Source organism: Spodoptera frugiperda, chromosome 8 (assembly GCF_023101765.2).
Source record: "Spodoptera frugiperda isolate SF20-4 chromosome 8, AGI-APGP_CSIRO_Sfru_2.0, whole genome shotgun sequence".
In the NCBI taxonomy this organism is placed as follows: Eukaryota; Metazoa; Arthropoda; class Insecta; order Lepidoptera; family Noctuidae; genus Spodoptera; species Spodoptera frugiperda.
Window position 1 is genome coordinate 9159487 of NC_064219.1, and position 27786 is coordinate 9187272.

General features: G+C 36.1%; 4 protein-coding genes across 6 annotated transcripts; 2 read left to right on the forward strand and 2 right to left on the reverse strand.

The window, feature by feature from the left end:
- Positions 1 to 85: 85 nt before the first annotated feature.
- On the reverse strand, positions 86 to 8277 carry LOC118275704 (uncharacterized). Its single transcript, XM_035593767.2, has 5 exons — positions 7920 to 8277; positions 7444 to 7518; positions 6934 to 7063; positions 823 to 982; positions 86 to 492 (listed from the first exon to the last, which is right to left on the reverse strand). The coding sequence occupies exons 1-5, from the start codon at positions 8043 to 8045 to the stop codon at positions 321 to 323; spliced, it is 663 nt and encodes a 220-aa protein (XP_035449660.1). The 5' UTR covers positions 8046 to 8277; the 3' UTR covers positions 86 to 320.
- On the forward strand, positions 1837 to 6866 carry LOC118275702 (uncharacterized). 2 transcript variants are annotated; one of them, XM_050695246.1, is made up of 5 exons: positions 1837 to 2004; positions 4712 to 4837; positions 5081 to 5184; positions 5465 to 5701; positions 6061 to 6866. In XM_050695246.1, the coding sequence occupies exons 2-5, from the start codon at positions 4735 to 4737 to the stop codon at positions 6607 to 6609; spliced, it is 993 nt and encodes a 330-aa protein (XP_050551203.1). In that variant the 5' UTR covers positions 1837 to 2004; positions 4712 to 4734; the 3' UTR covers positions 6610 to 6866. The 2 variants fall into 2 exon arrangements, with proteins under 2 accessions (XP_050551203.1, XP_035449657.2); XM_035593764.2 differs by lacking the exons at positions 4712 to 4837; positions 5081 to 5184; positions 5465 to 5701; positions 6061 to 6866 and adding an exon at positions 2363 to 4557 and having other exon boundaries at positions 1850 to 2004.
- A 3237-nt stretch (positions 8278 to 11514) lies between the features above and the next one.
- LOC118275703 (uncharacterized) lies at positions 11515 to 14694 on the forward strand. Of its 2 annotated transcripts, none has more exons than XM_035593765.2 (5): positions 11515 to 11908; positions 12204 to 12354; positions 13423 to 13582; positions 13917 to 14103; positions 14514 to 14694. In XM_035593765.2, the coding sequence occupies exons 1-5, from the start codon at positions 11787 to 11789 to the stop codon at positions 14668 to 14670; spliced, it is 777 nt and encodes a 258-aa protein (XP_035449658.1). In that variant the 5' UTR covers positions 11515 to 11786; the 3' UTR covers positions 14671 to 14694. The 2 variants fall into 2 exon arrangements, with proteins under 2 accessions (XP_035449658.1, XP_035449659.1); XM_035593766.2 differs by having other exon boundaries at positions 12216 to 12354.
- A 588-nt stretch (positions 14695 to 15282) lies between these two features.
- Positions 15283 to 27418, reverse strand: LOC118275354 (serine/threonine-protein phosphatase 5). The gene is made up of 9 exons (XM_035593273.2): positions 27137 to 27418; positions 26757 to 26998; positions 25877 to 26024; positions 24409 to 24530; positions 22984 to 23254; positions 22353 to 22583; positions 21450 to 21669; positions 20895 to 20976; positions 15283 to 19123 (listed from the first exon to the last, which is right to left on the reverse strand). The coding sequence occupies exons 1-9, from the start codon at positions 27228 to 27230 to the stop codon at positions 19061 to 19063; spliced, it is 1473 nt and encodes a 490-aa protein (XP_035449166.1). The 5' UTR covers positions 27231 to 27418; the 3' UTR covers positions 15283 to 19060.
- Positions 27419 to 27786: the final 368 nt, after the last annotated feature.

Genomic DNA, 27786 nt, shown 5'->3' on the forward strand with positions numbered 1-27786 from the left:
ATAACTTAAGATTTCTGAATTCTAAGAAGGACATTTTAAAGTAGAATTTTTATTGTAAAGTACTTGAGTATACTTTTTCTCGTATTGGACACGCGAATTTGGAAAACGACAAGAATACATCGAGATTTTGTGATTTTTTCTTAAAGATACAAATATACCCTTTCGCTCAAAGAATTCGTTCATCGTTCATTGACAAAATTTCCAAAGCTGGTTAATTTGCCTAACACCTTATATCCAGGTTTGATCCAGACAATTCTTATTAATCTACAAATGCGAGGTACGAGTATGAGCATTAGGACAAATCACAAAGTGCCAACATTTTATTTGAAACCTGGTGTGTTGGTGAGTATAGCTAGGTTAGTCATTAACATTGGTACATGGTGTTCCTGGAGAGGGCATGGTGCGTAACTGCTGCAGCTTCGTCCGTGCCGGCCGGAGATCATCGCGTCTTCCACCGCCGAAGAATTCACGATTGACGCCAGAAGTCTGTTGCTGAATTTTTTTAAGAATGAGGATCATTAATTATCCTTTAGATTCTGAATCTTTAGGGTTCTGTGCTACATAATTATATGTAGATAGACCTAATACAAACTAGTAAAATGTATAAGGTACAGAAGTGCAGTTGAATAGTTGTCAGTGTGTAACACTACTGTCTGCTTTCAGGGGCAGTAATTAGGTACACTACTCATCTCTTTGATACTTGATACCGCTAATACAAAAATTATAGTTTTTTTTTAAATAAACTAGCTAGCTTAGTACCCCCTACATGGTTTCACTCAAAACTATGAGTACTAAGTTTTAGAAAGTTAATTGTTAACTTACTTCACAATTTGATTGATAATCTCCCGAGGATTAGCATATTCTTGTTGAGCAGCCCAGCAAGCCACCCTGAGCGGACATCCTCGGAGTCCATGGCTGCCTGACAGCATTTGGTGAGCGAAGTCCAATACAGCATCAGCACTGAATTCCGCGTTATCTAAAACTTAATTAATTTTTCGTTAATTCTTGAAAAATACCTATTATGGAGTACTTACGATACTTTATTTTCTCTATCTAATAGTTAATTGTTAGTTTTTATCATGTTGCTTTCCGATCGAAGATCGTGTACCATAATATTTACAACTAGCTTCCGCCCGCGACTCCGTCCGCGCGGATGTCGGTCTCGCGTGGAAGTTTTATTTCTCCATTTTGAGTAACTCTGACAATGACATCTTTTAAAAATATCTATTGATTGGACCCAAATACGGCGAGGCCCATAATAATTAAGGAAATCCCTCTATTGAGCTACTGCTGTTGAGCTCGAGTTCTGTAGAATAAAACAGAAAAATAAAGAATTTTTTCTACGTATTTTTCAAGGATAAAAAGTATCATATTTTATGCCCAGGATAGTAAGGTATAATTATACCAAGTTTCATCGAAATCGAACCGTTAGTTTTCACGTGATGCCTGAACATACAGACAGACAGACAAAAAAAATCACATATATTTGGGTTTGGTATCGATCCAGTAACACCCCCTGCTATTTATTTTTTCAATATTTTCAATGTACAGAATTGACCCTTCTACAGATTTATTAGGTATATGTATAGATATTATAATAAATAAATACATAAACTCTACCACTACTCCGTTGGTGTAATGACATGAAGTCCTAAGTTCAGACTCTGCTTCAGAGAAGAATAAATTAGAGAATTTTATAAATATTTTTGGGATATAAATCGGTTGTATAAATCTGCAAATGTCCGCATGTCTGCATATTTAGTGAACCAAAGAGTACAAATTCTACGAATACTTTATAAGCTGGTCAAACGACAGAAATATGTTTTCTATAAAAAATCTTGTTGGTTACGTTTCTATTTTCAAGTAACACAAAATGTCACCAACACGTCAGTAGTATAAAAGATAAAGAAAACACCACACAGTTTCGGGTTACAAAATAAAATTATCAGTGCCAATAGTGATGATTTACTTTCCATAGTTTGAGAAAACTATTTAAGATCTACCGTAAGTATTTTGTCTATAAATCGATGTAAAGTTTCCTTAATATCTTTATATAATTGTACTTCAATTTGTTTGAGGTGTACTGTAGTGACAGAGTTGGATTGTCGTTTGAGTATTTGGGCAACAAGTTCTTTATATCATTAAAATTTGAGAATTTTATTAAGTGTTCACACGTCTACAAAAGTAATTTCTATTCTATATGCATAAATGTGTCGATTTGATTAGTAGCTCATTTAATTTTAAGGCATCGCGTAAACCTAACACAAGTTTTTCTAAATAATATTTGTTAAATAATTGTTCCTAACCATTGAGTTTCAAGAACTGATGTGATATTCTGACACAAAACTGTTGAACTCGGCAGGTCATGGAGCAAATGTACCTGATTGAGATATTCATAGACAAAGTGACCGTGTTTGCAAGCGATGACGAAGAAGGCACCAAAAATAAGAACCTCATTATCAAAATTGGTTTTGGGCCTAAAGTACAATTTATTATCAAAGAAGGTCAATTAGCTGTCGTCGAGAGACCAGATGATGTTATCGTAACTGATGAAAAATCTGGTCGCAGACAATGGTCAAGAACTATACGAGTTGGTAAATCTTATCTTTTTCCTGCTCATCCTGACACAATTCTTCAAACATTAAGTAAATTTCCATTAGAAGTAGAAGTTTGGAACGACGATGACACTGAACTTGAAAACAATACGTACATTGGTGTTGGCAGTATGCACTGGGATAGACAGTTTTTCTTTATGTTGAAAGAAACGAAAGATTCCTGCAAGATACACGAACCGTTGTCAATTAAAAGTAAAGTTCCCCTAATGGCTGAATGTTGCTGTAAACAATGTGGAGAGATTGATTTTATTCTTCGTTTGAGTGCTTTAGGAAACAGTATAATCACGGAATTTCAACAACTAATGAAAGATCCAGAATCGTTTGTATTTAGGACTAACAAAGCACCGAGTATGTTTGAGTGCAAAAGAATAGAAGGCGATGACCCCAACTTTTGTATGGTTGGTAGTCTGTATGAGACTACCACGTTAGAAGACCCAGATATTGTTGATAGATTACAAAATAAGATTGAAGTGTGTACTGAACTGCAAAGTTGTGGTATGGTTAACAAACCGGATCAATACGTGTGTGATCACACTGGTAAAGATTCAGCGACTACTAAAAAGTATGCAATAGACAAGATAAGAATGGGTGATATTAGAGGCCCATGTGGTAATACCAATTGTGCTTTAGCACATAAAGTGAGGAAATATATCAGAGCTCTGGATACTTATAAGGCAAAAGCAACTGGTATTGTGGATACGAAGCCAGGTGATGATAGAAAAATATGTGGGAAATGTGTTTGCAAGGACGACCGCTGGCACAGAGACACCTGCCCGGATAAAACACAGATGAAGGTCAAATGCAAAGGTTGCGAGGGGACGGCCGAGCCTGGTAACACCTGTGAAGATAAAAGAGAGAGACTTTTTGGCACAGGAGCAACCCCGCAAACGAGTAACACGCAAATTAATTATGTTATTAGTATTACAAAATTTCGAGATAATAAAAAAGGCTTGTTTGGACAAGATACTATAGTTGAGAATTGTTTTGGTGCAAAGTTAAATAGTTCGGTTGATGATGACAACAATGCCCCTGAAGACCTATACCTATCTTCCAACGGGGAGTGTAGTTGTCGTCAGTCGGATACACCCAGAACCGTGGGAAGTAAGACTACGACGACTACGTATAGTGTGGGCACCAATAATCCAATGATATACAATTATGAAGGTAGTGCTCGAAGACACAGTAGAAGAATGTCAACCGTGGGGTCAGGCACAGCAACAAATTATGCAATGACATATAATGTAGGTACCAGTACAGGTGCCGCAGAGCCTAGGCGTAGAGTGCAAGTTTTTAATTGCGAAGTAGCTGACGATAAAGAATGCAAGTGCAATCCGAAAAAGCCAGGCCCCCCTTGCAAAACGTTTGATTGTGATTGTTTATCAGAAACAGAAAACATGCTGGCTAGGAAATTACATCGACCGTACTGTCCGTCATATAAACACAAAGTTAATTGTCCCGTTACTATGATGCACGAAGAGGAAGAACTAAAGAAGAACGAAGAAGATGAAGAAGAGGTAACTCCTCTGCCATACGGCTTACCACCGATTCAACTAGGCCCATGCCCCGTCTTAGGAAGACCGTGCACAGTGCCCGACGGCTTTGCCAGGATGTATAAGAATGCTCAGCTACCAACCCAACCATACAGTTTCAGTGAAGATGGTAAAGTGTGCTGTTCCAAGGAATACGAAAGAATAAAGAAGGCTATAAGAGAATACATGAAATACGAAAAAGATAACGATTTCCGCTGCATCAACAAATTTGATGTAGACACAGAGAGACGCTGTTGTGACAAAGAACAAGTATTGATGTCGCTAATGGGGAAAGCATGCTGTGGTTCACATAAAATGGCTATTCAAGACAAATTTGCCGAAGACAAAAGGGACTAATAATTTCATTGATGTTTTATTTTGTAACCTGATTATATCTTTTATACAACTGGCAATATTTGTTTGATTTAAATAGAATCTTAGAGCAAGAAGAAGCATTAGGTATCGACGCAGCTTAGATACAATTTAATGGTTGGTTAGATTAACTGTAGGTAGTGTTCGTTATCTCTGTGGCTTATTATTTTAATAAAATTATTCATAATTGTTTAGAAAATTTTATTCCCTGAAGCAAAATGCAGGAAAAGGAAGGAGAAAGGGAGAATGAGAAGGAGAGGAAGAAAAAGAAGAAGAATACTTCTTCGAAATACAACTATAATTTTGGCGATCTTTACCCTGGTAAATAAATTGTATTCCTATTTATTATGCATGTCTCTCAATCTAGCTCTCGTGGTTTTCATCTTTTGTTACTTTGTTGTAAATATATTTACTGTTATTAATTCATATAAATTGTAATCAAATATACTGCTATTGAACCAGTAAACGAATTCATTTACGTTACAATAAAATTGACATGTATCAATCCAGTATTTTTTTAGGGAACGATATACATTTCTGTTTTAATTATTTTATTTTTTGTAGGAGTATGTATCGGGCACAAGCACTGTCTTTCCCAGAAACCAGCTCTGCAAGTGCCTCCAACCATGGGCTGGTTGTGGAATGCGCCAAACGTGCCAGGCATGAAGGTACTCCATGTTTATTATTTACTCCATTCTCTGTTTAATCCGCGAAAACGTTCATTTAATTTTACACCACCATTTCGCCAGTTACGAAACTGGCTAGATAAAACTATAATAAGAATGAAGTAGGATGACTTATTTTAATTAAAGTGTCATTAATATTGAGATGGTGTTCTTGTGCACCTAATATGTACCTCTGTTAATTTTTATTCCACTGTATATGAATATTCCTATATTTATCTACTAGTGTAACTTATTACATACATTTTTTATTTGGTACGTTTAGTCTGTTCGCCGCGGTTGGTCACCAGGCGTCATTGGAAAAAGTGTGGCGAAAGTGATGACGTTTAAATTTGCACGTGGCGGTCCCGATAAAGACAAAAATAAAAAGAAGAAAAAGAAAGGGAACAGGCCAGGTGGTACTGGTGGTGATGTGGGTGGAGGAGACTCCGAACCTGAAGAGGCTTTGGAGCCGAAACCCACACTCAAGGTCCAAAGGAAAGGCGATGTTTTTACTATCCAGGTAATGGTCCATTTTAATTATTTATTTCGTGGAATAAGCCGGTTAATGAGCAGACAGATCACTTGATGGTAAGCAATTGGCACCGTCCATAGACACCAAAGGCGGTACAAGTGTGTTACTGGCCTTTGGAGGTTACGAATTTGCGGTAATTGAGGAGGAGGGTAATTGGCCTCCAGTAATCTCACCCACGCGAGGATACACAACGCCAGCGTTGTTTTGTGCATGGCTCTCCCACACTTAGGATGCCACTGATTTTACTGAACACAAATAATATAATGGATAGATTCTGGTAAGATTGTATACTGTCGAGTTAGTTTCTAATAAAATAATTATTCTAGTTACTTGTTAATTATTTTCAGGTGTCTCCATTAAAAGACTTGACTGATATTTTGCCTAACGAAGATCCATATGTAGACTGTGATCCAATGGTTTTCAAAATTATAAAGAAGAGAAGTCCAGAAGAACAAGCGAAAGTCGAAGCGAGAAAAATGGTAAAATTGAAGAAACAGCGAGATGCAGAAATTCGGAAGGCTCTTGCGGAGGCCGTGGAGGATATATGCAAGTGTGCGTACATGGATGTGTACTGTAACGACATGTCCGCTATAGATCGGGTTATTGACAGCTGTCCAGCGTTTAAAGAGCCTGATTGTATTTGTAAAGAAGAGTCACTGAGTTCTTTATCAAGTAACGCGACCTGGGACATAGAGTACACGCCACCGTTTGGATGCTTCGACTTGGCGCCCAGAAAACGGAAAACGTACATTCATGTGGAGACGCAATACATACCGGCAGACGCTGGGATCGTGGAGCCGCCACCACCGAAACCAAGATGTAAGAGATCATGCGCCTCGATCCGACCAAAGAGGAGAATATCTAGGAAGAGTTGCTGTGGTCCTTGTGCATGCTGATTCCAGTTTTATATGTTTTGGTGTAGATGAAGTAATACCTACGCTTTCATACATCTCACTAGATTTTTAATATGAATGCCATACAGTCTCAAATCGATTAGTAGTTGTTAAATATTATTAAGTGGAGTCTTTCTTTAAATTATCTTTAAAAATGTTCTACCGTTGAATAGAAAGATGTGTGAAGAAGATTTTCTTTTTCTTTCTACTGTTAAATGATAGGTCAACCAAATTAAAATATATTTGAGAACACCAATCTTGATTAATGTTTTTATTAAAAATAGTTTTTTGCTTATTTTTTTATAATAGGTGTTACAGTTTACTTACTTCTTCCATATCGTTCATTAGTTTCATGAGCGTAATATTTGAGGATGAAGGGCACTGCAATACTGGTTCCTAACACGACTGCACCGCCCAGAGCCAAGGATGCTGGGTTGATGTTTATCGTTGGAAAGTCCTGGCAAAATTTATTTCAGATCAAATAACTACAGATACAGGTGTGTTAATATTAAAATTAATAGATGGTACTTATTCAAAATGAGGGAATGATATCTGAAGTTGACCAGAAGTAAAATTGACCAGCACAACATTTTTTGCTGATCTTTTTTTAGGGTTCCGTAGGCGAATGGTAAAAAACGGAACCCTTATAGATTCGTCATGTTTTATACTTAATAGGATGGCCACCATCTCGCCTGGTGATAAGCGATGATGTGCCTGCATGGTTTCAAATTAACAAGGCACAATTATGCAGATTTTGTAGCTGTATCTAACTATCTTACTCAATAATGAAAAAAAAATCTTTTTTAAAAGACAAGTTTAAAATTGAAAACAACATACCAAGAGTCCATACGCCGAGTTCATAGTTTTCTTCACAGGTATGCTTAAAAATGGGACGGTAAAGTCCAGATCTATCTGGAATTAGAAGAGAAAATTTGTTTCTTTAAGTACTTGTAATCTAAAATTGGAGCTGATTATTAAAAAGTTTTCAACGAAAACTAAAATTGTTGTGTAGTGTTAACACGGAAACATAATATTTTATATAACATAGCTATATTGTTGAAATCCTTTAATGCACAAAAACTCTGCGATAGACAGACAGACAGGTGTAAAAGGATCGACAGTGCAATTTTTTTATTAAAATATAAATAAAAAAATATTGTTAATACAATTACAATTTCAAAGTGTATTTTTTTATTAATTAAAATCTACAAACAGCAACATTTTGGAACGATTTTTCTAGTTTTAAATGCTTCTCTAGCCTATTCACTTTATAGTAGGATTTTTTTATTAATTCAAATTAAATGTCTAATTACCTTTATATCCTCGTTTAGAGTATTAAAAGTGAACAACTTCCCCTGTCTTCCTTCCCTCCTTTTCCTCACATCCTCACTCCTCACCGTTAACATCAAAATACATAAAACAACCGACACTTTTGACATTTTGAATATTTCGAATCACATTTTTAATTGAGCCAATAATCTGTGATGCTCGCACCAAACCTTAAGACTGTTTGTCACAATTTTTATGTTGTTTTCATTTAAAATGGTGAAAGAACTTAATGAGCGTGACAACGAACAAGTTTCCGTGTATTGTTTGACAAAATAACATGTCGCCTCACAAGTTAGATGTTTGTGAAATTATTGTGGTGATGTATGAATGTATAGACAGGACAACAGCAGACAACAATAAAATAATAAGAAGCTGAGTTTTTGTGATCATTACGGGTCTATGATTATTAAATCACTTCATAAGTGAAGTGTTTGATGTGCAAAAGGGTCAGTAATAACGCAGAGTGTATGCTAAAAGGCTCAGGACTTATCCTATTACATGGGACTTTTAACATAACCGGTGAAAATTCTTCAGTAGATATATCTCTAAATACCCTTTTCGATATTAAAAGGGTACCTAAGTATATACCTAAATACTCGTACATTGATTTGTTAGTACAAAATAATATTTATAGAAACAATAAAGTCACACGTTTTTTTTGAGCGGGGAAAATCATCCAATGTCTTATCCCGCCGTGGGTGGGGCGAAAGAAAGTGTCATACTCTTACTGACTAAAAACCACCACGTTCCTACTCCTGCTTTCCGAGCCGAAGTCCTGGTAACTCGCGTGGCAGTCCGCAGCTCTGGGTACCTACACTTTGGTACTATCTAAACTAGTTGTTAAGTCTATATTTCAGGCAATTTGTACTATTTTCACGGTTGTGATAGACATAATGTCTTTTCTTAGATTAGCGAGTACTCTGACATTAAATGCATTATATTTCTTTAATATAAATATAGTTATTGACTGACACTTTCACAGATTTCACATTGTAATAAATAAATTATTGTGTAATAAAATATGTGAGTTCTTACCTACCATTAAAATAGATAACATTATATTTTAATGTTGTTTAAAGAATTTTATCTTATGTTCTTGGTGAGTGTTTGAGGTATTATGCAAATTGTTAATGGAAATAAGGAAAGGGTTTCTTTTTAATTAGAAGGATATGGTAAAGGATTTTTGTCTTGCTTATCCCTAAATCAACAGATTACTACTACTAACTAATCAAAATAATTCATGGTATTGAGACTTTAGGGACATAGACTTGTATTTGCTTATGAAAGTTGCTCGAGTCTGCCCCTAGCAGGTTTGAAGCGTCGTTGTGAGCCATGCATGATGCATGAGGCTGCGGGTTCCAAACCTTACAACGGCACGTTGCGTTGTGTTTCGTTGTGTGAGTGAGGTTACCGGAGGCCCAATTCCCCCTTCCCAATCTTCCCCATCCCCATTCCCGAACAACAAGCCTTAAATTCCTGACTCCCAAAAAGCCGGTAACGCACTTGTAAAGCCTCTGGTGTTTCAAGTGTCCATGGGCGGCGGCGATTGCTTACCATCAGGTAATACGTCTGCTCGATTACCGGCATGTCTCATAAAAAAAAATAAAAAAATAAAAATAAAACGGCAAGTACGAATGTGACGTTTTCCGAGTTATATGTACTTTCTGAGATTATTTAGATACTACTGACAAATGGTGAAGGACTATATCGTGAGGAAACTTGTTCTTCGTGAGAGAAGAGGCCTTTAGTCAGCAGTGGAGACAGTGGCAGTGGCCACAGTGGCACTGGCCACTTGTAGTTTGTTGATGAGATGATGAGGTTTACTAACTTAAAGACACATTTTTCATGGTATAAAGGCAAACGAGCAGATAGATTACCTTAAGGTGCCTATGGTTGGCGCGCATGGACACCCAGTAACGCCAGAGGAGTTAGGTACAAGTGCGTTGCCGGCAGTGGAGTCTCAAGAAAGAATACGCGTTGTTCTTGAAACTTGAAAGGTCGTATCAGGAAACTATGCTCTCAATATACCTAAAGAAGAAGTGTGTTACTCTGCATCATGACTGTCATTGGGAGACAATGCTCTTCAATGAAATACAGGCGTGACGATATGTATGTAGGTAGTGAATGTACTCTGTCATTGAGTGATCATAAATAGATACGATTATTAATTAAGATGCCTCAGGTTCCGCTCTCGTGTTGGACAGATGTTATTAATGGGTTTGTTAATTTTCGGCAGGCAGAATTTTCAGTAATAGTAAAGTCTTCATTCCCCTTCTGATTACTATGCCAAGCCTGCCTTATTATGCCAAGTGGATTTTGTTATTCATTATACTGTATCGAAATCGAAAACATTAATTGACTTGAAAATCGAACCTAATTCTTTGCTTCGTTAGCGACTTCTTGTGACTCGGCTCGACCAAAGTAATATCACGACCTCACTGGATATTGGCGCGAAACAACGCTTGCGTTGGATTTCGTATTAGTGAGGTTATCGAAGGGTCAACCTCACTCCCCAATCTCAAATCTCCAAACCCTCAATTCTCAAATCCCAACCGTTAAAAGGCTGGCAAACTTGTAACTCCTTTGATGTCACGGATGTCTATAGGCGGCGATAATCACTTGAGAACCATCAGGTGATCTGTCTGCTTGCTCCCGTCAATTGCATAAAAAACGAGAGGCCAAAGACACACTGATTACCTTACCTACTTAATTAGGTAGGTACATGTAAGCAAAGTATTGTCCTCAAAATGGATTACGATATTATTTTGCAATGAAACAAGAATGCTAAGCCGGCAGCAAGCATTTGTTCTTGGAGTCAAACAATGCCTTCACGCTCTGAATGAAATAGATCAACGCGACGATTTCTTCAGATACAGTAGGTACATGTAAAACGGACCCTACCAAAATTTTAAAAGATTTTAGTAATTATTACAATAGTATAAGGTTGAAAATCTATTTAAAATGTTTGAACTTTGCAGATGGTTAATCTGCTGGTTAAATGTAAATGTTTAATCAACATCATATCTAAATTAAATGTCGATTTGTGGTAGTCAAATGTTTCGGTCGAGTTGCTGGTGAGCATTGTGGTTGCGATTGATTATTATTACCGTACTGAGACTGAGATTTTGATTCGAAATTAAAACGATTTAAATTCGTAAAGTTTATTTGTCTTTTAAAAACGTTAAAAAGGCAGCTGAAGACCATCATGTCAGATTAATGGCTGTGTCTTCTCTTTCAAAGAATAAATGGCTCTTTATTATTATCCATCAATTCAGTATTACTTTATTTTTGGGGCATAATCTTTCCCTTGGAACGATTCCGTATATTTGAGGATTGTGGTCACTTACAGGGATGATCTGCTTCACTACCGGTCCACCGCTGTCACGACTGTCTAGAATTTAAATTCTAGACAGTCGTCTCAAACAATACTAATTAGTATTGTTTGAATTTTTAACTTGACGATCTCATGCATTTTAAAACAAAGAATTAAGATAAGACTAGACATAGAAAGAGTACCTAAATACCCATTTAAAGCGGGCATCTCTCACCGTTTTCATGGTAGCCTATCGTGTTATCAAATATCGAGCACAATTGCAAACCCTGTTTTCATTACCACCTAGATTCCATTTACTACGTACTTGTAGGAACTAGGAAACACATAGAGGTGCACAATGTAAGTCAGTGGGGAATTAGCTAATTAGCTTCCTGCTTTTTGTCTGAGACCATCGGACAGTTTCGGTCCAGCACCGTAACGTGTTGTCGTAAAGTATTATGCAATGTAGACCACATGTGACAATGGTGTTTCCCCATGTCATTGTGTCGGGGCACGCGTCGGAACGCCCTGTATATAGATGTATGCGGAATTGGAAGACGTCAGTTATACCCAAGAGTCTGGTAAGATGGGTCCTAAGGTGTCTTGTGTGGTGCTTGCAGCGTGTCTGGTGCTGGCAGGAGCAGAGTACAGGAACGATGGGTAAGATGCCTTTTACGCTTTTTTTAAGGGAGGAAAGTCATCTAATTATTTCTTCCGCCTTGGGCGAGGCGAGAGGGAGTGTTAGACTCTTACTGACTAAAAACCTCCTCGTTCCTACTTCTGCCCTTCGAGCCGCATTCCCGGTAATCCCGCTAGATAGTCCGCAGCCCTGGATGCCTTTTTCGCTTAAGATCATAATCTGATTCGAATTTGAAACTAGTGGATAGTTCCATAACATAACTCCCAACGAATCTCTTGTTTTTAAGTATCTTTTCGTTACTTTAATCTGTCTTAGTTTTGATTTCAGGGGCTTCGTGCCGAGTTTCCAGAGGACTGAGGACCAGCTTGCAGAACCTTCAGCCAGGATCGAAAAGAACAGAGATGAGAGAGACAACCAGGCTGATAGAACGCAGAGATTTGGCATATCCTCGTATGGAAGCACTGGGGTGATTATGATTTGTTGTTTTTTTGGTCGTAACTATGGACGATCGAAACATCAAAGGCAAAAGGCAAAGTCAAAATGCATCTATTTCAAGTCAGTGAAGCTAACATTAAAATTTTATCGGAGGTCTTACAATACTCGTAGCAGATGATTTCTAAGTTTGGTTGGTAGAATCACGTGTCAAGTAGGATTTGATTACGTCGTACCTACGTACGTATTATTCGTTGGTGTGGTATGAAATCCCCCTTAAGCAAATTTTTGCGGAAATACAATTCACCGTTACTAAAACCAGTAATTTCAAATTTGGCTCGCGATTTAGACAATGACATTTGTAGTTGTGATTTTCTGCCTTTTCGTGCAAAATTGTCATTTTGTCGCTGCACATCTTAACACACGAGGTGCAGACGATGGAAAAATGGTATAGTTTACTTGAGTAACCAAGCGGTAAGAGAATCGAAGCATTTGAGATACAGACAGTATTGTCGTTTTAACTGTAGTTTAATGACCTTTGTAGAATAGCAAGTAAGAATAAGAAAGACGGTCGCTGGGTAACAGTCTAGACTACCTACTAATAGTAGGTACTGCGGACTACCTAACGTGTTTACCAGGGGCCTTAGTCTGCTATTGCAATTGTGTCAGAATGGTCGATCATTGAGCAATGCAAGAGGGACGGAGCTATGTAGATTGTATAGCCCCGTCCCTCTTGCACTGCTCAATGATCGACCATTGTGACACACACAATTGTAATAGCAGACTTAGGCCCCTGGGCTCTGGTTTGAAAAGCAGGAGTAGGAACGGGGTGGTTTTTAGTCAGTAAGAGTCTGACACTTACTCTCGCCTCGCCCAATGCGGGAGAAGTCATTGGATGATTTTCCCCCCTTAAAAAATACTATTAATAGTAGTAAGTATCTACCTACTAAAAACCAAAAATCCCAATCCGTCCCGGGAATCGAAACTCCTTTCTTGGCAGTCGCGCTTCCGACTACTCGACAAACGAAACTGTTACATACAAGAAGTTAGGCATTTAAAAAGTACCTAATTATCATCTAATCCAAATTGTTTTGCGTTTCAGGGCGGTAGCTACGGCAGCACTGCTCCAGGACTCTACGGACCTGTGAAGATAGATCTTGGAGGAGTGCTCATAGGATCTATACTGGGCTTTGGAGCTGTCATCATCCTGCCTAAGATCATCCACGCCCTGTCTTACAGCTACGGTGGAGGATACGGGAGAAGTAAGTTATTGAAATATAATATTATTTTTCATAAGTAGGTACGTACCTACATTAAGTTATGTTGTAATGACAAAACGTGCCTGCCTGCCTACAACAAAATCATTTTTGCCCACTAATATTTTTCTTCTGTCGTATGGTGGGTTTACAAATTTTACAATATCACATACCTACCTATTCGTACACGTCAAGATCACATAAAGAGAATTTCCGCATGAGAATCGAAACCGCTACACGATGGCACGGCAGCTAGCCTAACTACCTAACGTGTAATCATTAATCAAATATGTTTTATTGAATTTACTACATAATTTTTATAGAAAAAAACTAATTTCAGGTCTAGACACCGACTTTGGCCAAGTATCCGAAGTGTTTGGTAAGATCGACGAGATGTTGAGCAGATACAACGTGGACTCGACGGCTTGTATGCAGCGGCTGGCATGTTCCTACGTGCAACTAGCGAACGAAAACATGATCAGCGGTAACGCTACGGACTTCGATGTTTTACTGTCTTCATTGTCCAAGTGAGTTCTTTTGTAAATGAAAATGTGATGTAAGTAGAGGGCGTCTTAGTCGATAATGGGTTCATGAATAAGTTAGCAACGCATTAGAAGTGAAACTGTGAAGTACTCAAACGCCACTCAATTTTAAGACGCTGTCAAGAATGGTTTTATCAATTCTACAAAATCTTTGTAAAATGACAGTGATAGCACGATTTTTAAGTACAAATTATATAGGGCTTGAGCCTATTGCCATATACCGGGCACCATTCCAGACTCCGTGTTAGTACTGAGAAATTTATGAAAAAACTGAAAATACGCCCAGTATTACTTGCGAACTTATTTCTTTTAAACTGTTCGATTTAATAAATAAGTACCGATACATACATAAATAATATTAAACTACCTACTATATACTATACTGTTTTCCTCAGCAACACGTTGGTCCGTCGAATGCTGGACGGTACGGCAGTGTTCGACGCGGTGTCAGCAGGACGGTCGCCAGACTCGGACTGTCACGAGCTCTACCACAAATGTAAACTAGATAAGAAGACAGTCGTCAAAATGCTCACTCAACTCGTGCCCTCGTAGATTTTTATCAATGATACCTCATTCTAGAATACATTTTTAATAAACAGTTTGAATATAAATACTTGTCTTGTTATTATAATTATAAATAACGTGGAAATAATTTTATTATTACCTCACTGTACATGGGAAATCTGTGGGTTAACTACCCTCAAAGAGCGTACAATGCATTGCGGATCCAGTACAATAATGCGTTCAGGACGCTGTTGCGGCTTCCACGTTTTAGTGCATCAGCAATGTTTGCTGATGCTCACACAGATGGATTCGCAGCATTGTGGCGCAAAAAGACCGCATCGTTTGTCAGTCGCCTGCGTGGAAGTCGTCACAGATGTGGAAATAAGTGCAGCTGACTACGGCCCTACTTACCATTACTTGACTAACTTATTGTATAATGTATTCCTTATTGTCATTTGTGTGTATATCTGTTATCTAAATAAATAAACTTATATTATTATACGTCACGAGAGAAAAAAACACTAGCCTAGTAGTTTTGAGTTTTGAGACTCCTGCACGTTACCTCATATTGAACATTCTTCGATATGAGGTAATCTCGAAATACATTCTTATACATACTAATTAGGAGGGGTAAACTACAAGTAAAATAAAACGCCAAGATACAAATTTAACAATTTTATTAAAGTCAACACCAAAACCTATCTACATCATCTGATATGCTGGGCAATGCAATCCTTGAACTATCTTTACCGCACCATTGACATAAATATTGTATTCCCTGACATTGTGTACTTCTAATTATACTAACATAATTCATATTATCTAAGAGTTTCCACTTTATATAAAAACCTTATGCTTTTTGAGCATTCTTTTACCTTCATTATTGTTTTGATGATCGCCGACTTCAGTGCTCATTCTATCGATATATCCATTGTTGGACTTATTATGTCGTTACACCCGACCCGTTAGAACCCGTTTGTTTGATCGACATTTAGCAATATGCACAGTAACGTGTTTGCCATATTTGGGTGAACACATAGAGATAGAGATAGAACAGAGGTCGCGTGCTGTTGTTACTGATATAACAATATAACAATAACTCGAGCCCCACGCAGTAGCTAACTTGTCATAGCGACGTTAGAATGTAGCAGACCACCAAAACAAAATTTAAGTCAAGTGCACACAGGAGTATTCAATACACATTGCGTGAAGCCATCAGGCTGTGCGTCCACAAGCTTCTTCATGTAGGTATTACACTAAACCAGTCATTGAACAACTTCTAGTGCACAGTCAATCCTTAACTGAACCAACTTCATTCGTTCTTTAAACCATGAAAACCGAATGATTCCCAAGTTTCTCTAGCACCTTCATTAATATTTAATTCAGTTGCAACTGTGCATTAAAAGTTACTCAAATCACTATTCATCTATTGTGTACGTACTCTTATAATAAAGCTAGTTTACACCAACGTTGGTCATTATAATTCGTAAAAAGTAATTTTATTGCGTTACAACATTATGCTATTTACCTTCTTTAAAAAAAATGGAGCAACTCTTGCTTATATACCAACGCGTCTACCAATTATTTTCCGAGCACTTTCCGTGTACCAGTAACATGTTCCGTATTTTCAAAACAATCGTATCTTAGGCGCGTGTACAATGTTTAACAAACTACATGTAGACACACGTTATGAAATATTACGTTTTCATTAAATGCAATCATCATTTTCGGATCTTATACTAACCTTTTAGTATAATTGGAATAATAAAAATAAAATGCACGATTGAGTTAGACAGGTAATAAGTGGTAACTAAATGTAGACGTCGAGACACTCATAGACTGTAGCAAATAGCACAGACATTAGCAATCTATGCTTCAAGAAAAGTTGTTTAACTTTTTAAGGCATTTATTAACCTGTATACAGATTTTATTCTCTAGCCCAAGAATGTCCGTGTTCAATGTTAGAACGTTATACATTTTTAACTAAATGCAAAGCTTGTACGTCGGTACGTTGTTCGGCTAGTTTATAGTTAAAAGTATCAAATATATACATTTTTCATTATTAAATATTAAATCTTTGACATCATTCAGTGATGTATGAATGGCTGGGTAAATATAAATTTCCATTTTTCAGAAAATAATATTAAAAAATAAAAACAAAATTCATTGGCGCTGTTGTAATATAAGATTAACATTCTTGAGATTAAATAGAATTAAAGTACGTTTAAAATAATAATAACATAAAATCTAGGTTTTCACAAACAATCTTTTGGGATTATTGTGACCTAAACTTTACCTAGGATACATTTATTTCGATGAAAAGAGACTTAGATCAGTAATAAGTTGAATATTGCTACTATGGAACTAGGTGATAGCAAAAAGGCCCCTAACCGCGAATATTTAACGGTGCAATGCAATTTCGATATTTTCTTGGGATTACATGTTTTTGGAGCCATTACAAAATGGCATCAAAAAATCGTAAGTCTCCAGCGAGGCAAGTATCAAGGGTAATGAGAATGTATACCAATTTATACATCATGGTAACCCCATAAACAATGAATACCGTTAAATACTCGCATGCACTTATGATGAAATAGTCACAACAGCGCGTGAAAATAAAGTTTACAACTAAGACTTATGAGTATAATGTACAAGTAGTTGGCAACACTCGTAAGATATTGCATTGCTATGCTACACGTACGATCGAGGAAACAAGTTTACGCAACAAAAACTACGTAGAAACAATTATAAATCCCTCAGGCATACTCTTATTTCCTCAAAAATACATATTATAATATTGTCTCAAGAAATACCTATGCGATATTTTACCCAACGCTCCTCCATTTATAAGCTATGCAGTACTGCAAGCTCTATTTCTAAGTTGCACCTTCTACGTGTCTTACTATCTGACACAATTTGAGCTAAAACGCAAAAAGTTTCGTTCAAATCGCTTCAGTAGAGTATAAAATATGAAGTGGAATCATAAAGCGAGGTCATTGCAGTAGACTTGAACACAGATTGTATAACAACTTGTAATTAATATACTAAACATTAACGGTTTGTTTCACAATGAATGATCAAGTTTCTGTTAGCTCATCAGACGAATATTTTGGTATATTTCGTATGGAAAATACGTCGACTTATTCGTCAGAGGAACAGAAACTTAGTAACTTAATGTGAAATAGGATTTTAATAATTATACAGCAGATTTTGAGGTAACAATAACACTAACTATATCCTCGGTGAGTCGGTAAAAACATGATTTTAGATAACGTTTACCTACTTTGTAATTGAAATAATTCGTAATTAATAATTTCTTGTTACTTGATTTGCACGGCAGTTGCGCAAAAATCTTTGCGGGTTCCATTCTCATAATTGGAACAATTATTTGCTATAGTAAGCAACATTATGTTGCATGGACCTGCATTAGGAAATCCTAGTGTGGTGCCATGTTTTAAAATAACGGCTAACGAATATTTTTGTATAAAAAAGATAGTACTTTTAGTATCTATCTCACTCAGAATTTGTCGACCCTTAATAATTGACATTATATGACAGAACTGAGGTTGAAACCAGAGTGGTGTCACTTTGCTGTGTTATAGTTGGTTTTAAATTGTACTTGAGACAACCTTTTTAAACAGACGACATAAGTCATAAGATAACAACATAAAACGACATTTCTCCTTGTATTTTTAGTGTGTGAAAGAGATAAAATGCTCATATAGCGGTTTTCACTACACTTTTCATATGAGGACTATCATTTTTGGCTCATCAGAACGCACTAAAGTGCCGACAGAGATGTATGATATGACACTAGCAAATTCTCTTTTGGGCAACAGATCTTAGTTCCCAATAGCCGTACTTAAAGAAAATCGCGAATGCCTGATAGCCTCATTGGACAGTATAGCTGTAAGTACTTTGAAAGGAAATAAGAAATATAAAGTAGTTTTCAACAGATTGTATAGATTCAAATATTGTTAGATGTAACTTTTAAAACATAACTTGACTACAAAACACTTGCAAAACCATTCGTATGAGCCAAGTCACGTTTTATTAAACAAAAAAGGTAACATTTTAACATTCGCATCGGTATCAACGCAGCAATTACCGAAACTGGATTTAGGAGGTGATTTAAAGAGATGACCTTATAATAAGTGAAACATAAGAAACAGTAAAACGGGGTAAATAGATACAGAGAGGGAAAAATAAATGTTGGGAAAACATCCTTACAACTAACTATTCACCCCATACCTGTATCTATTCACCCTTTGAATTCTATTCACCCCGTTTTAGTTTGCAGTGCATTTTGAGATTACCATATGGTATTAAAAATAGATAATAATAATATTATAGTCATCTTGAACGTGTGGAGGAGCGCGCGTGTGTTTGGTTTGCGGGTGTTGACGAGTTACTAACAGGCGACACCGGCGGTACCTGATCATTGGCACAGCATGTTGAAGAACGAGTTCGCATACGCCATCGGCTTCACATCCGGATGTGGCTGGAATATAAAACAAAATAGTGTTAATAAAACTCATCAAAACGCACGATTATTTCTAAATGACTGGTGTAAACACCTACTGTCGACCGACTACACCTCTCATGGTATTTATACAGGGTTGCAGGTTAAGTCGACCTAAGAGATGGTAGGTTCCATCATGTCTGAGTCTTACTGATTTGACTAAAGAACACCATGTCTCAAACTTAAGTAGTAAACAACAAGTGATTTATATTATAGAGTACTAGCGACCCGCCCCAGCTTCGCATGGGTGCAATGGTGATATATTATGCATGTATTATACATAAAAAACATCCTCTTGAATCACTCTATCTATTAAATAAAATCCGTTGCGTAGTTTTAAAGATTTAAGCATAAGGGACGACATAGGGATAGAGAAAGCGACTTTGTTTTATACTATGTAGTGATACCTAAATTCTATAACAAATAAGAATCCAGAACAAAGCGTAGGTGTATTACATTTTCATTGGTCTAAAAGTTTAGGTAAAAGAATCCTGATGTTTTGGTAAAGTTTAAAATCAATGCTTCTTTTTTTAAGTTGTCCAAATATTCATCTTCAGAATACATTTGACCTCTTCTCTTCTCGTGAATACAGAGATTTAGCAGCAGCACTCTCTGTTATATCTAAACATTTTAAAGTAAACGGGTGATCTTCAATCCGCCTGTTAATCATAGATATTATGGCAAACTTCTTTAATGGGGAAGCTCATTACATAGTCCAGCAGTGGAATGTCAGTGACTGTAGATGTTTTTTTTTTTATTTAATTAATGGCTTGTTATTTTCGAAGATAACTATACATTATTTCCCAAAAACTAGAGAGAAAATAGAATAAATAAAATTGGAGTGTTTGTTTATAACATCGAAATAACTGCTTACTACATACATATGAAAAAATATACATACAATACATATATTTGGCACGCTCTACAGCCTAAACGGCTTGACGGATTTTGGCTTGAGAGGTGTCGTTTTCGTATTTACTGTGAGAGTGACACTGGATATATCAAAATAGTAAAAAAAACAAAATGGCGGAGGCGCCAAATTTTAATATTGCTCACTCTCTAGCCGGAACGATTCGATGTATGTCAGCTTGATAGGGGTCGTTAGATTCGTATTTACTGTGAGATTGACACTGGGTATATCAAAATAATCAAAAAACTAAATGACGGATTTTTGGCGCTAAATTCAAATAGTGTTCACTCTCTAGCACTAAACGAACTCGCATGGCATTTCAGCTTGATATGGGTCGTTTGATTCGTAACAATAAAGCCTGCCTATCTAGAGCTATAATATGTGATTTTTAATAAGTTTACTAATATAGAACTCAGTGGAGCCCACTCAACAACAACAGACGTCGCGGCAGGCCCATAAGGAGATGGCGGGACGAACTTGACACCTACGATAACGATTGGATACGAGAAAGCTCTGCAGGGTGTTTTTCCGAAAAACTTTAACTTTTATTTAACAAATCACTAATCTCCTGCGTTATTAAGCATCGCGGTAGCTTATTATCATCTTTATTTTTATTGTATTGGTTGAGAGTAGTGTCACAGCTTATTTTATTGAAACCAAATTTTGTGTTTCAAGTGGCAGAATTGTTAACTTTTGGTTGAGGATAATGACGCCGTTAACATTTTGTGATATTTTTCGGAAAACTACCCTGCACAGAGAGGAATGGAAGGACGGTAGGGAGGCCTTTGCCCTGCAGTGGGACGACCATGGCTAAAAATAAATAAAATTAATATAACTTACCACAGCTTCATAAGTAGTAAAGTTCGGTTTCAAGTCTTTGCCATTCATTGTGATGAAAGCACCAAGGTTACCCATTGTATCACTGGAAAATCAAATATATTTTTAGGTTCATATCGTAAATATTTTACTCATGACAAAGAGTTTTTCAACACTTTAAGGTATAATAAACAACAGTTTGTAGATTACATACATATATCGTACATACATGTATGTAATCTACAAACTGTTGTTTATAGATTAGGAAACTTAATATAGCACAATTATAATAACTTTTTTAGACTAGTCTTAGAAATTCTATTCTATATCGTCACACCTTTTATTCCTCAAGGGGTAGGTGCACTCACTATATAAGGGGTGAGCCTATGGCCATATATTGAGCACAATTACAGACTCCGTGCTACTACTGAGAAAAATTCGAAACACCGAAAAAAGTTCAGCAATACTTTGTCACACTGGGGAATCGTACCCGAGACCCCTTGCCCAGTAGTCATACTACCGACCACTCGCCCAATGAGGCAGTCTTAGAGATTCTTAAATATTTTATAAGTGACATACCAGTAATTAGGCGCTGAAAATACAGTAATGCATTTTCCATCATGAGCTATTTCATAGCCGTCGTTCTTAACTTCGTGGCTGCGTATGACGTAGTCCAGTCCATTACGTTGCAGGAAGGTGTTGGTGACGTCAGGCCCGAACTGGCAGCCCACGCCGCGCTTGGACGGCGCGCGCCCTAACATCGGCTGAGGGTCCGACCACAACAGCTCGCACATTATACCTGCATACAAACATACTCTTAGCTTATCTTCGAATATCAGTTGTTGCTGAAATCAATAGCTTTGACTATCATGTTGTAACTATTATTTCTTTAGTATTCAGAAGTTTTTTGAAATAAAGGTAATATAGAGATGTAGAAATGCATGCTTAAAATCTTAAGTACAATACCTATGTATGATCTATTGAAACAAACCTCTGTATACCATGGTTTCCGCATATACATGTCTTTATTTTTACTAGTGGTCGCCTAGTGGTCGAAATTCAACCATATACGATTTAATTTACAATACCACTTAACATACGTTCAATGATAATTTTTATTTAACTCAAACTCAAACAAACTCTTTTATAAAACTCTTTTCATATGAGACGTGAGAATACCATGGCAATGTCTATCGATTTTGACGTTTTGTCAAATACGATCAGATACTATGCATGTGTGTGTAATGTTTTATTTATTGATTTAATGTACTTTATAAGCATTATTTTTGAAAAATATTAGCGTTCTGTACTTCTCCTACACATAAACTATAAGTGTACCAAATTTTATGCTCCTACGTCCGCGCAATTTTCGTAAAAAGCGGTCCAAAGTTTTTGCATCACGTATTAATATATAGATATAATCTCAGCATATAACATGATTTAGATATGAGTTTATTCTGAAAGTATATAATTTAGAGTTACCATCTTCCGGTGGTTGCTTATTCCTATCCACCTTCCTTATATCGTCAAGCGTGACGTCATCCTTGGAGAAGAGCCCACCATGCATCACCAATACTCGGCCGTTGATACAGTGAGCCAAGGGCAGCCAATTGTACACCTCGGTGAAAAGATCAGCCATCTGGGAGGTGTACTTGGATGAAACCTCACCTCGGAACCCGTACATGCGATTCATGTCTAAGGTCTCATGGTTACCTGTAAGTGTATTATTCAATGGTTAGATGTAAGTATGAATCGAACTTGGGCTGATGTTGAGAAAATAGTAATATGCTTTTTATATAACTATCGTGAGACATACTAAATTAACTAAAAATTACAGTTTACTCACATATATTAATGGAGAAAAGCTCTATAGTTTAAAATAGAGTGAGCTAGAAAGAATTATCTTTCAACTATGGATGGCTTTTACGTTTTAACAAGCTTAATAGTTCTTATTTAGGACAGTTCTTATTTATAAATTTTTCAAAAGATCTTCATAACGATTTTGTATTTCGTAAATAACGACAGTTATATATCAAACTTTGTTGGCCGCAATAATATTTACTTCATAAGAAGCAGGTTAAACAAGACATGTGTTTCACAAGTTAAATCTTACCTCTGGACATATAGAAGTGGTTAGGGTACAACAACTTAAAGCTGAACAGTGTGAAAATGCATTCCACACTGAAGGAACCTCGGTCCACGAAGTCACCATTGAACAAGTAAGGGTTGGTCTCTGACGGAAGACCATTCAACTTGAATATGTTCATCAGGTCATAGTACTGGCCATGGATGTCTCCACAAACTGTGAACTTGGCTTCATCAGCCACCTTGATATCGACGAGAGATGGCTGCTTTTGCAAATATGCTTTTACATCAATCAGGATCTGCCAAAAAAAATTGTTGTTATAGACCCCTATTAAAAATAACTCGGGTTTCCTGACGCTATAACTCCAGAACGCATGAGCCGATTTCCATAATTTTGCATTCATTGGAAAGGTCTCGGGCTCCGTGGGGTTTATATCAAAGAAAATATAGGAAAAAAAATCGACAATAGCAGGAAAACAGGGAAAATCATTGGCGGCGAAACGGAGATCCCCGGTTTGCTAGTATGTAATAAATATAAGAAACCATATCATGACACTGGATTTTTTACAAAGTAAAGCAGTAGCCTCTACTACTGCAGTGGCAAAACCTATTACTAATTGCAGCTATTTAAGCTGATATGCGATTATGCAGTTATCTGCTTGAAACACAAAATTCTAGATTGAAAACTTGTCATCAAACCTAAGTAAGTTTAATTATCATCATATCAATCACAAGATAAACACTGCTGCACATGTCTTTCCCAAATATATATATACAATGTGATAGGGGTGAGACTTCTTACCCGTTAAGGCTGAGTACTACAGTACTCTCAATGGATATTGGCAGGTCTGAAGTATGTGCAGAAGCTGCGCAATAAGTATTTTTTAGAACCAAATGGTGGCATGAGACGAGGTGCGGGGGGCGGCGATCTAGGCTAGAGATTGACCATTTCTAACAAACAATTGACCCTTTACACTTATTGCGCAGCCTTCTGCACGTAGTTCGGACCTGCCAAGATCCGTTGAGAGTACTGTACATCTAATTTTATCGACAAAAAAATAATAATATAGGGGTTGAAACCTATCCCCCTAAAAATGCCTATTTTAATATTTTTTTACTTTATGTGATATCAAAGGTTGTTTGCATCGTAGAAACAAAAACAAAACGACAAACGGTAGCTAATAACCTTGGCTAACTAATTCATTACTTTTTTCATATGTTTGATAATGTTTTAGGGAGAAAAAAAAATCATTTCTTAATTATTTTTACCGAAAAAATCGCTATTTTTCAATATTTTCAATTGGGGGTTCAACCCCCCATATTATTATTTTTTTGTCGATAAAATTAGATGTCGTACTCAGCTTTAACGGGTTAGAAGTCCCACCCCTATCACATTGTATAACCAAGTAACATCAATATTTTGTTTTCAATAAATAATTTAGGTTAGTTTTACCTTATAAGCATATTTCTTATGTAGTTTCTTCTGTCGTTTGTAAAACTCCATCAGTTCAGTGACAAACTTGAGGGTCACTTTCCCATCCTCAAGTGCTGGACCAATATATTCATCTTCAATGGCTGTAGACAGAAAGGAAATTTGAAAATTGTGCAAATAACAGTTACCATTGTTTGCACAAGGGGATAGAAGTCATATTTTTATAACTACTTGTCTTATGTCTTTGATATTACCACATTTAAAACACTTTCTGAAGAACATCATAATGTTTTCGTACAAACTTAAAAACCATTTCAATTAATAAAATCGTATTATCGAAGTATGGGATCTTTGTTGACAAATCATACTAATGAAAGAGTGAACATAATAAAAATAATCATGGGAGATAAATGAACGAAAATATTTCGTTATCAGAATAACATTACCACGCAATTTACAATAATCAGATATTGATATTATAATTGATACTAGACAGGTATATACCAATCTAAGTATGTACCTATTAAAGAACTTTAGTAATTAAAAGAAATTAACTACTGAAATGAATTGTTTGCACATACTAATTCAGAACAACTGTATATAAAAGTATTGTGTTCTTATAAGGACATGATTTTATGAAATAAACAGTGGACATATTGACTAGTAAAGTTAGAGAATAATACTCGTGTACTACAGTGGTAGGTTATAAAAAAAATTAAATAGTTTTATGAGTTACCAAGTTCAAGAAAAAGATTTTATGTTTATCTTAATACTAAGGACTTGTTTTAAAATGTCTGGATAGCCGCTGTGTATCAGATAACTTTGAATTAGAGCATAATTTGTATGTATTATCTGTTACATAAGCTTATCGAGGACTCATATGAAGCTGGTGAAACAGGTGCTAAATCTCACAGAACAAAAACTACAACAGTTCTTAACATGATAGACAATTGGGATGAAATATTAAAATATAGCTAAACACCAAACTTCTGCCAGCAGCTTCATCTCGGTCCAGTGGGATAAAAAGTGTTATTTCAGACAAATGAGATAATCTACACCTGTTACAAATTTCATCCTGTTCCCTTTAACCATTTTGACAAGATTGAGTAACAAACATGCATACTAAATACACCAACATTCACATTTATAATGTTAGTAACATAGTTTTCAGTTAGCAAACAAAGGAAATCAATCTCAGCAGTAACTAGGTGTTTATTTTTGTGTAATTATTATATTAATATCGACGGTTAAAAGGAAATAGGGTATAAGCAACATTTTGGTCAAAAAATTTTTGCGCTCTTTCGAATGCGCTTACTCTCATGGCTCTACGATGACATTTTTGGCGTTTATACTCTATACAAAAAAAAACATTTTCCTAGTACATATTCTTTCGACAACCAACAAGTTTAAACGGCTCTCCTGAACATTTAATTTGTTGTCGTGTATACCTTATTTCCTTTTAACCGTCGATATATTTCTCAATACTTACTCATGGCATCTAAATTGATGGAATCAGCTATATTGACCTCCTTCTTATCAACAGAGATGGCCTTTTCAAAAGCAATCTTCTTAACTATCTTATTGCATTCAGTGTACTTCATTTTTGCATCTTGGTCATTTGGCCTTACTTTGGTTACCTATTATAAATAATAATGTAAAATATTAAGACACTTGGCAAATATAAACTCAAAGAACACAATTATTTATTAAAAAAAATTGTCACATAAATTGTTAAGATATGTATTTTTAAGAGTAAAGAATGGAGTTTCTTGCTTGTTCTTCTTCATATGAAGCTACATTTTGGAACAACTTCAGTATACTGAAGGACAGACTGACAAATTAATATTTATTTGTTGACATTTTAAAAGTACCTATTTATGGTTTAATTGGAATAAATGATTTTACTTTTGAATAAACTTAAAAATAATATACTACAAATGGTATTGGAAGGACTTCAAACAACCAGTGGTCAGGGATTCACAACCTGAATAGCCTAACGTTAGATGGTTGGGACAAAGGCCTGATGCAGAAAACAACTTGGCACACATTGTCCGGAAATTTCTCACTCTGGAGCACTGACTGCCAGTATAAAAAGCAGTACTGCTTATGCGTATGCATGCGTATTTTGATTATAGTAATTGTATGATATTATTAATCAAGTTACCAATTAAAATAAGGTTACAGCTTAATAAATTTGTATATTTTTCACTCTGATTTTGCAGAGTAGCTGTTTATATTCATTTTAAAGAGGTTTTAATATTTAAAAAGTTATAGAAAATATAGCTATTTACTTTATAGCTTCATACACTTATTTGTTTGAAAACATCAAGTAGGTATTTAACCTCTTTGGTGACAAAATAAATACTTACATATTCAAAATCCTTAAGCGCTAGTTTGTACTTTCCTAGGGACATGTAAGCCGCGGCTCGCCTGTAATACGCCTTCGTGTAAGACCTGTCCAATTCTATTGCCTTAGACGCGTCACTCAGAGCATAACCAAAGTTTTCCAGTCTCAAATTGGCTATACTTCTATTAGCGAAGAAAACTGCATTCTTCGGGTTCTTCTCTATTGCTTTAGTATACAACTCGATTGCATTATTGTAACTTTGTTCTGAAATTTGAGGTTATGTCAGTCAAGTTTGTTCTATTCTTGGCACGATCAATATGTTATAAATAGCATATTAAATACATCCTCTAAGTGGAGGTTCAACATTATAATATGATGTGGAAATAAATTAATAAAACTTACTTTTAAAGTATTCATTTGCTTCGTTTTTCAATTTATCCGCTGCCTCTACATCCTCCTGGGAAATGGGCCCGGTAATTTCTTCATTACTAGCCATGTTTTAAGGATACAGTGTTAAATTATTTAAAATGGTAAATACAGAAACAATGTATTACTCATATGAAATGTGATTTTTTCACATACATTTACATGTTATCCGCAATTCATGAAAAATTAATTGACAGATATATGAATGAATGAATTTGAATGAATATGTCATGTGAATTCATAGATAATAATATTACGCTATTGGTGTGTTCAGGGTTGCCAGGTTGCCTTATCTAATGATTAGAGATAGCCAATTTTTCGGTTAAGTACTCAAAATCTTTCTATTGTTTTTTTTTTAAAGATTGCCCCTCTAGGATTTTCTCTTGTATCGCGGTGTACAAACATACAATTTTACAAGCATATGACACCCAGACTTAAAACAACAATTTGTGGATCATAAAAGGCGTTATTCGGTGCGCGCATTGAATCTGCTGCACCTTGCACGGCAGCCAGGAGCCCAGCCTTCGCGCCAACTGTGCAGTCAAAAAGGGTTAAATTAAATACTAAGTAAATAATAAGGTGTATCGGTTGATCATGAACGCAAGATTGTAAAATGAGTTTCAATG